This window comes from Sipha flava, unplaced genomic scaffold (genome assembly GCF_003268045.1).
Source record: "Sipha flava isolate LNK unplaced genomic scaffold, YSA_version1 45_pilon_pilon, whole genome shotgun sequence".
In the NCBI taxonomy this organism is placed as follows: Eukaryota; Metazoa; Arthropoda; class Insecta; order Hemiptera; family Aphididae; genus Sipha; species Sipha flava.
The window spans coordinates 2373-12725 of NW_020273227.1; the positions used below are offsets into that span (position 1 = coordinate 2373).

Here is a 10353-nt window from a genome sequence, read left to right on the forward strand (position 1 = left end):
TTCTAGTTCGACTTTCATTATGTTCAGCCACGAATTAAAATCTTAATTCGTTATAAAAATACAGAATAATAATAGAAATAGTATTATCCACAGACATACAGCCTTAGAGTTTTTATATAAAAACTCTAAGGCCGTATAAAAAACAATATATCCTTAGATAATGAAAGAATTATTTTATTATCAATGAATATATTTTATGGTGTTATGTACAGAGTTGTTAATCACGGCATGATAAAATAAATGATAAAAATTATCATGAATCACGGATTGACTGTTGTTGTAGACTGTACACATTATGTCAGTTGAAAATAATTTTGAATATATTTTACATTTAATTTACTATCATTGTTTTTATTTGGTAGGTACGTTGTATGTAACTAAATTGCTATAAAATGGATTTAAAATGCGTGGCCACCATTAACTGTGAGCAAGGAGCCATACGCGCTGTTCGATTTAATGGTAAAATATTATTTTCAACTCATTCGCACACATTGACTGTAAACTGATTTTTGTCTAGTGGACGGTGAATATTGTTTAACATGCGGTAGTGATAAGAAAATAAAACTATGGAACCCGTATAAGGAATTATGTTTGAAAACATATGCAGGCCATGGCGATTGTGTAATGGATACTTGTGGTTCATGCGATAGCAGGTACTTTAATTTCATTGTATACTACAATAACAGTTTTTCATCAAACAAAAAGAAATAATATAATGATTTTTCAAGCGAGTTGGTGTCATGTGGAGCTGATAAATCTGTTGTTATATGGGATGTATCTGATGGAAGAGTTAAGAGAAGATTACGACAACATGCTGCTACAGTGAATTGTGTCAGGTACAATGAAGATTCTTCAGTTGTGGTGTCTGGATCAAATGATAACACTGTTTGTTGTTGGGATACTAGAAGTCGTAACAATAGTCCAATCCAGGTACAATAATTTATTATTTTTGTATCATTAAACTTTGGATTTTCACCTTTTTTTTTTAATTTTTATATATTATATAATAGGTTCTACCTCTATACACTATAATACAATGTTTATATAATATTAGTCGACATTTAAAATAGTTATAACTATTATACTTACAAAATTATTTTTAAAACTAACCTAAAAAAAAAAAAAATAATTGCTTAGTTCTAATTCTGATTTAATCTGTTTCATTATGACATTAACAATAATTTAAATATAAAATATTCACATAAAATAAAAATTAAATTACTTATAACTAATTAAGTAAACTATAAATTAATCAATCTTTAGGAATAATTAATAGTTAAACAACATTAAGCTACATGAGTATTAAAGGGCACATGTAAATTCCCCTAAAATATTGTGTTATATGGTAGCAAAATGTTTTTAGGGGAGTTTACGTTTATGTAATACAGTAGCAAAATGTTTTTAGGGGTTTACTATTAGGGCAATTTACTATTTAATTTTTTAGGAGAATTTACATTTCCCGTATTAAACTATCATATAAGTAAAAAGTTTATAATGTACCATATTATGTTAAATTATTGTACATAAAATATTTTGCAGGTTTTAAAAGAAGCTAAAGACAGCATTACCAATGTTTTAGTAATTGGTCATCAAATTTTAACAGGTTCCTTAGATTGTTTTTTAAGAATTTATGATATAAGAATGGGTAATTTAGATGCTGATTTTATTGGAAGTAATTAACTGTATATTTTTATTATGAAACATTAAAAATGTGTATTCATGAGTTAATATTTATAGAGCCAATATCATGTATCAGCTCAACACAAGACAATATGTGTACATTAGTAAGTTGTACAGATAGTACTTTGAAGCTAATGGATAAACAAAAAGGAGAATTGTTGAATGAGTATAAAATATTATTTAAAGTTTTATTAAGTTTAAAAAAAGTCATTACATAATATTTTTATATATATTTACAAAATGTATTACAGGTACACAGGTCATACAGTTGGTGATTATTTCATAGAAAATTGTGTATTTCATAATGACAGTACAATAATAAGTGGATCAACATGTGGAAATCTATGGTGTTGGGATTTTGTGAGTGCAAAACTTATAGAAAAATTGAAGCATAATAATAAGGGTTCATTCACACAATCTGTAAATTCAATTTGTACACATCCTTCTAAAAAAGTATTAATTACATCATGTGGGCCTTGTATTTATCTGTGGTCTGAATAAATGTTTATAAATTTATATATAGTTGAAACATGGCTGACAGTATTCAAATAATCTATCATAACTACCACTTCGACCAGCAATAACTTCTGCTGTATCTTCTGTACTATTTGGTAGTTTTACATCATACCGTATATTGGGTTGAGTTAATAGTAACTCAATTATATCACATGAGTTTTTATGTTCAGCTGCTAAATGTAAAGGAGTTATACCTAAACAGAAACAATGAAATTTAATGTAATTTTAATACATACTATATTATATAAACCAGTGATCTCAAACTCAAATTACCAACAGGCTATATATATTTATACCAAAGGTTCATGGGCAAAACACCTTTTTTTTTTTACTCGTTTTAATATTAAATCTAAAATAAACAAAATGTATTTCTTTTATTGATTATAATTACGACAAAAATGGACATTGAACTGAGTATTAATTTTTTTTTTAATAATAATAATAAATAAATAAATTTTTATTTCCGAGCATCTCTTATTTTGTATCAGATTATATCAAAATATAAAATATTTTATAAAACAAAAAAAAATCGGTCCACGTGTTTGAGACCACTGATATAAACAATTAATTTTATATTTACAGGACTGGCTCTAGTTCTACTCTTTAACCATAGACGAGATTTAGTTTTTGCGCCCCTTACATATAAATATTTTATCAAATATTTTTTTTTATACATAATAATTGTCCAGGAAAAATGCCGCCCTAGGCGTGACCTATGTCGCCTACCCCTTGAGCCGGGCCTGTATATTAATATATGTTACGGGCAAAATAAAAATCCGGACATTGTGATATAATGCCCAGGCACTATACAATATTAGGGAGCTCATCCGACGTAGAATGCATAACATAATATGATGAATAAATTAAATGTAGAAAAATAAAGAGGTAAATAATTTACCTCAATTATTGAGGTACTTTAGTCTATTCAGAATAAAAGTGCCCAGTCACTTGGACGAAAACTGGTTTTTACAGCGCATGTGTCCTTTTCACTAGAAACGTATGCCGACGCGTTACGATGCTGTTATACGTACAGTGCCGTATTTAGACATTTTGCGCCCCGACGCAAAAAAAAAAAAAAAAATAGACGCCCCTTTAAGAGGCCTATCTACGGAAAATATAAGAGATAGATCCTCATGAACCTTTTAGATATTCTAAAATCAATGCTATTTTTGTGTATAAGGCATGCCACCGCACGCCGCACGCGATAACATAATACGCCATATTATTATAAATAACTTTTGTTAAGGGCTCGGATTTCAATGCAAAGTGCATATCTTTTTGGTTAATCATACACAATGCTCTCTAAGAACATAATTCGTTTTATAAAACGAGGGCTTCAAAACTAAAAATTTTATTTTGCATTTTTTTTACATATTTCGACATTTTTTCGTTTTTAGAGCATTTTTAGTATTATTGGGTCATTTTGATGGTTTTTAATGCATATTTGTTCGATTTACTAAACAATTAAGCCTATTCAAAATAAAATCAAAAGAAAATTTATTTTCTTGATATTAAGGTAGATTTATCAGGTTTTTCCATACACATTGTCTATCTTTATTTTTCTATTCAGTTTTTGTCTTACCTTAATTTATTATTGATTATGGAACGTCACCAGTATTAGGTCAAATAACAAATCAACTTTAGTTCGTATTACGTGGCAGACTTTGCTCGTATTACGTGTGAATGTGATTTTAATGTTCTAAATAGTGTGTTAAATAATGCCCAAAACAAAAAAAAAAATATTTCATTTTTAAGATAATTTTTGTGGTAAAATGCATTTTTTAAGGACATTTTCGGCTATTTTTTAGAGCATTTTTGTATGGTTTAAAGTGCATTTAAATCCGGGCCCTACTTATGTTCATTGACATTATCACAACAGATTTAGGAACTAATATTAGGTATATTAATAAATTAATTACATTAACATTAATTTATGATACTCTTAATAAAAAAAAAAAAAAAATAATTTAAATTTGCTAACTTGGGTTGCCAATGTACTGGCATTGCATTATGTAAGACTAACTGGTGAAAATGTGAAAAATCTGGTCGACTTTGTAATTAAAAGTGTCATTATAGAGGTGTATGAAATAATAAATACAATATGATATAATTCTGTGTGCAAACATTACTTTTATCAATAATTAATTAAAATAACTGTAATTTAATAGTATTCACTTAATTCATCTCAAAAAATACTTCTAAATAATAATATTAATATTCAAGGTGTATATTTCAAGTTTTTTTTAACTTTGTTAAAATTAATATTTTAAATATTTAACCTACAGTACCCAAATCTAATTGGGCACTGTATACAATGCCCAAGTATGGTGCACTTTGCTCGTATATATATATGTGTATGTATATGAATAAACTTGTGATAATTAAAATGAATATGTACCTCCTTTAGTTAAAGCATTTATATCTGCCCCAGCTTCTATTAGTTTTTCAGCACATTCTACATTGTTCCATTTGCATGCTGAATGCAATGGAGTCCATTGGTCAGCGGTCAAGGCATTTGGATTCGCATAATTTTCTAATAAAAACTGTATATTTTAAGATAATTAAATTTCAGACAAAATATTAATAATATAAATGAATTTATTTTGTGCTAACCTTAACAATTGATAAATGGTTGTTGTAACATGCTCTATGTAATGCTGTATAACCATCTTTATCATGAATATTGACTAAATGACTATTTTTTGAAACCAATGATTTGACTACATCCAATTTACCTTGTTCAGCAGCCCACAAAATTTCCCTTTCTGGGCTAGCTAATTAATAAATATATTAATTATTTAATTAATTACTAGTATTATTATCTTTGATGTATTCAATAAAGAAGGATTTATAAGTGTTAATTTAAATGTATTATTTTATTACTTAATATATTAAAAATTAAACAGTTAAGTTTGTAAAATATATAAGTTATACTTATAAAAATGATCAAACATTAAATGGATTTTAAAATTAAATATTTCTTTTTAGTTTCAACAATAAATACATATACATTTTAATACTAAAATAAATAAATATACTTTGTTTCAAAAGATAACATAACTAGTCAGCTTATATTGAATGACGGGTACAATATGCAAGGACTCCTATTTTCCACTTGATTATTAATGTGTAACAGTAATGCTAAGTTAATTTTGAAACATGACTGATTATATATAGTTTTTTTCTTTTTGGTCTGGATAATTTATTGGAGAATGATATACATGGTTGGGCAAAAACTGATCACTGACTGGTATATTTCCTTTTAAAACAGGATAGATAATAAGTTCTCTTATGGAGAAGTTAGGAGAATTAAGGATCAAATGAATTATAAGACATTCTTTACTATAGTAAAGTCCAAATTTAAAAAGAATACTTTCAAAAGGTTATAAGTTCTGGATACTGATGACTAATGCATCTATATAAAGTATCAAACATGCTTTTCCAGATTAAAATGTATTTAAAAAATATACCGTTCTTCTATTATTTATTATTTTTATATTATAGATTTAATTTTCATAACATTAAATTTTTTTGGTTTATTGGTCATTTATAATATATTTTTTTACCAAGAAAAAATCAGCTTATTATTATTCTATAATACTGGTATCACTATTACGATAAAAAAAAAACTCAACATAACATTTTTAAATTGCCTTTAAAATTAAAACTAACTTTCTTAATCAAAAGTAATTTTACTAACTTCAAAAATGTTATAGAACTATTTAAGTAATAAGATAATTAGGAAATAATTAAAAATAAAAAGAATTTATAGTAAAATGTGTTAGATATACTTTTAAATTTTAAGGCATTTGCATAGGTTTTAATGTTTTAATATTCAAGCTTTTATCATAAGTATTCATAAACAACTGATGAAATTAGAGAACTACATAAAATATTAAGTTTAAAAGTTATCTTACTATGCCTTTATATTCCTTTAAAAAACTTGAATAAATAAATAAATTTAAACTTTATAAATATAATTGTGTCTTGCCAGGCCTAATAGGAGAATATTTTGAATTTACGAAGTTGTATTTTAAAACTCTAAGAGGTTACAAGCTACATTATTTTTGGGTATTACTTGGGGAGCTACATGAACCATTTTTGATACACTATATTTTAGCCAATAAGTGTCAATATACCATAATTGATACACTGGAGTCCTTACCAAAAAGTTCCATAGGTACTGTATTGTTTATATATAAATATGATTTAAATACAATAAAATATTTCAGAGTCTACCAGGTAAACAAATTTTTAATTGGCCTCATTCACACATATGTGATTTTTCGTGTTAGCTTGAATGGCAAATGAACAGTGTATCAAAAACAATACACATAGCGGTTAACCTGTTAATTTAAATAAATTTATATTTTTACTACGAGGATTTGAGTCTTCATCGACATCACATATATCTTCTTCCCAAACACTTGCTGTATGTGGTACAGATTTAAAATCTCCACTCAATAAGCGTTGTTCATTTTCGAAACGTCTCTCTTCATCATCAGACATATTAAACACTAATATAAATGGTTTAATGAATAAAAACGCAGAAAATATCTGATTTAGTTTTAATGTAACAAAAAACCAAAATGTGATTAACAATAAAAAGTATTATTAGTGAGATAACAATATTATAATTCTTCGAGTTAATAAATTATTAATATTAAAAACTAATAGCGACACTTTTCTTTTAATGGTACGAAATAGCTGCAACAATGATTTTTGACAGTCGATTTCACAATATGAATTAAGTACCTCACAGAATAGTTTAAACCAGAATGGACATTGATAAAAAATTACATTAGCTCTTATGGAAGTACAGTAATTTGAGCTAAACTACGATCAGTGTAACCATAAAATGAAAAAAAAAAATTATACACAATCCTTTGTTATCAATATACCGAAATCATTGACAGTTCGGCTGTCTAAGGCTATGGTTACTATAGATGCGAATTCTGACGAAAATGTGTTCTGACAAGGATTTTGAGTGTACTCGTCAGAATTCGCAACCATAGTAACCATAGCTTAATCATAAAACAGAATGTGCATCATGAAGACTAATCTACTCTAATCTTCATGATGTGCATTTCACAAAGTGTGTAGAAGTAGATTAATGAAGTTGTTATGTATTGCGTATAGATGGCGTTCATTTATATACTGTAATTTTTTTGAGATACCAGGTTTATTTAAAGAATGTAATAACTTTTTCTATTCTATAAAATATAAAATATTATAATAACATGAAATACAAAACATCATAATCATAAATAACCAAAGTCAAAGTTTGATAGTTAGATTTAGTGATGGTAAACTGTCATTTTTTTTTTTGTAACATCTGATAATGCTAATGCTGTTTTAAAATAGCAGTGATAAATGGCAGCTATTGCTATTTTGTAATAACAGCTGATAATATATTATATTATGCTTATCATTAATTTTAAATTTGGTATTTTAATAGCAGCTTATGTAAATTATACCAAATAGCATTCTATTAGATCATTATATAAATATATATTGATATCCAATATCTGAGCATAAGATAAGCGTCGATAACACGCGCATTATCAATTATCACATGTCACAGATATATAGAATAAACTTATTATATCTGTTATTTACGTCTTGCCAAGCAGTGGCGGATTTAGCGTTTTGGCGCCCCTAGGCTTAATCACTCTACTCCCCCCCCCTATCACTCAATTAAGGAACCAACAATATTTGATCTAAACCCTTCTCTTCAAATTTTATTCAGTTTTTTTATCAAAAAAAAACTCTTAAATATTAAATCTTTAAAATAGAAAACTTCTAAAAATAAAATATTTCATGTTTATTATTTTACTTCAGATATCATTATTACAAGTACAAATAAACAATGCTTATACAGTCACATGATGGAAATATAAATAGCCAGATATGAAAATACCTATATTCGGATAGTCGGATGTTCCCAATAAGTACATATGTACTAATAAGTTATTAATAACAACAAGTAACTTATTGTAATTATTTCATTACAAATGAAATATTTTCAAATTGTAATAATAATTGTAATATTCTTACTATAGCCTATAGGTACGCATCATACAATATACATATTAATATATTATTATAACTTTTAAAAATATTTTTATTCGTGTTTATATGAAAAATATAAAAAAAAATATATTAAAATAAATATACCTAATAAATCAATAATAACACTTAATTCTATAAAAAAAAAAAAAAAAGCCACCCTAGGCTATAAGCCTTTTAGCCTGCCCCCTAATCCACCACTGCCGCCAAGATGCTACTGATATAGTTGCTATTTCTATTTTTCATATTATATTAAGTGCTATTAATATAATAGCAGCTATAAAACAGTAAAGGAAACTAGGAAAACATAAAAACCAAAATTCAAAATTTAGCAATCACTGCTATTGTTGACATTGAATAGCAGTCTGCGATTGCTATTGTAAAATAGCAGTGCTATTATAACTACTACTGCTATTTCTTACCATCACTAGTTAGACTATACAGGCGACAAAAAAAAAATTTAAACAAAAAATATATAAAACTTTGAATTTTAAATTTATTCTACCAATTATGTGGAATACAAGACTACATTATTTTTCTTTATGGGCCCCTCATTTTCATGGGATCGAGGGCCATGTCCCCCTTTGCTCCCTTAATCCGGGCCTGGGTGGTACCTATAGCTTATTGTTCTGACCGATGACTGAATTTTGAAATTTAGGAGGACGATTGTTTTAAAGTCAAATATATGTCTTATAAAAATCGAGATATCTGGTTACCCTAATATTCAAGGCGGCGAAGGACTATTCAAAGGTCAGAAAAAAACATACCATATACTTTCAATTTTAAATGATGTTATATAACTTGAATTATACTATTGAATTTATTTATTGTTATGTCATGCAAATATATATCACGATACGAATGATTTTAAAAATAAAATATAATGAGCTAAATTTTAATGATCTGAGATCAGGCTAAGTTTTATCACTGTTTCAAATATGTGCTAATTAATAATTATAATAGTAGATTTTATAATGTTATTTATGTTATTCCTCTCTTTCAGAATAATTGAGATAAGCCACTATCTCTACTACTGCCGATTTACTGTATTCATAATAATTACGAATTATTAATTATTAATTTCTCGATTATTGAGGATCTCAGAGTCAAAACTCACATTTGGCACGATAAGTAATTTTTAGAAACATGGAAAAAACTATTTCAGCACAGTTGTTGGCCACCAAGAGTGCTAAAACAAGATTGAGACATCTGAAAAACTGAAAAATAGGATTGTCAAACTGTTTTTTTTTTTTATCTCCTAGCCATCTTTAGAATTGGGTAGAATGTAAAATGTTAATCTTGACACAAACCTGAAATTTTTTACGTAATTTCTGCGAGTTTTCAGTTGAATATTATCGAAATTAATGAAATTAGTGAGATCATTTCACTTCCGTTAACATGTACTGCAACAGGCCCGTCGATAGGACATAATCAAGTCATGAGTTGCTTTAGAGCGGCATACAATTTAAAGAAATTTAAGAGGGCTGGAGCGTAGCATGTTTTAAGGAGTACTATTTAGGCATTTTATATCACATGAATATTTTGGCTGTGTCAATGTGTGAGTAGTAAATGAACATTAGTGTGTGTAATCCGTTATCGCGTTTATCATGCCACCATACATCGAATTCCCGGAACTACAATAATAATCAAAATTAACATTTTATCTTTACATTATATTAATTTGCACAACTTCACGTTTTGATGATCCAATATTATTATAATATAGGCAGTAGTTTGGACAGTATAGTACTATAAGACTTAAATAATACTGTGGGAGCGCATATAAATCTGAACCGTATATATATGGAATTTAAAATCTGGATTGTATAAATATGGACTTTATATATTTAAACTGTACAATCGGATGTAAAAATCTAGATTTTATATATACATATATATTATTATTTTATTACCTACCTAACCATTTAAGCCTGCTGAGAGCTGGTCGTTTTTTCGCAAATTCGAACCAAAAAGCGGAAGAAAAATTCATCCGGTAACTAAATCCTGATTTTAATTTTGAAAACACATTTGAATTCTTTATTCTCTTGTCTATGTTTTGTGGGAAATAATTGTTTTAATTTATTCGTT

At 27.1% G+C, this 10353-nt stretch overlaps 2 protein-coding genes across 2 annotated transcripts; one reads left to right on the forward strand and one right to left on the reverse strand.

Annotated features, from left to right (window-relative positions):
* Positions 1 to 208: 208 nt before the first annotated feature.
* On the forward strand, positions 209 to 2198 carry LOC112689641 (WD repeat domain-containing protein 83). Its single transcript, XM_025563446.1, has 7 exons — positions 209 to 297; positions 363 to 459; positions 518 to 653; positions 729 to 930; positions 1540 to 1672; positions 1738 to 1846; positions 1932 to 2198. The coding sequence occupies exons 2-7, from the start codon at positions 393 to 395 to the stop codon at positions 2179 to 2181; spliced, it is 897 nt and encodes a 298-aa protein (XP_025419231.1). The 5' UTR covers positions 209 to 297; positions 363 to 392; the 3' UTR covers positions 2182 to 2198.
* LOC112689642 (ankyrin repeat domain-containing protein 49) lies at positions 2174 to 6803 on the reverse strand. The gene is made up of 4 exons (XM_025563447.1): positions 6573 to 6803; positions 4810 to 4970; positions 4595 to 4739; positions 2174 to 2390 (listed from the first exon to the last, which is right to left on the reverse strand). Exons 1-4 carry the CDS (start codon positions 6703 to 6705, stop codon positions 2194 to 2196), a joined length of 636 nt encoding a protein of 211 aa, XP_025419232.1. The 5' UTR covers positions 6706 to 6803; the 3' UTR covers positions 2174 to 2193.
* Positions 6804 to 10353: the final 3550 nt, after the last annotated feature.

Bases quoted from the DNA above. Each gene is read 5' to 3' on its own strand.
- LOC112689642 (XM_025563447.1), bottom strand. From the start codon at position 6,705: ATGTCTGATGATGAAGAGAGACGTTTCGAAAATGAACAACGCTTATTG. The intron at 4,740-4,809 runs GTTAGCACAAAA...TAAAATATACAG, and splicing joins ACCATTTATCAATTGTTAAG to TTTTTATTAGAAAATTATGC. The intron at 2,391-4,594 runs GTACATATTCAT...GTTTCTGTTTAG, and splicing joins AAATGCTTTAACTAAAGGAG to GTATAACTCCTTTACATTTA.
- LOC112689641 (XM_025563446.1), top strand. From the start codon at position 393: ATGGATTTAAAATGCGTGGCCACCATTAACTGTGAGCAAGGAGCCATA. The intron at 654-728 runs GTACTTTAATTT...TGATTTTTCAAG, and splicing joins TGTGGTTCATGCGATAGCAG to CGAGTTGGTGTCATGTGGAG. The intron at 1,673-1,737 runs GTAATTAACTGT...TAATATTTATAG, and splicing joins AGATGCTGATTTTATTGGAA to AGCCAATATCATGTATCAGC.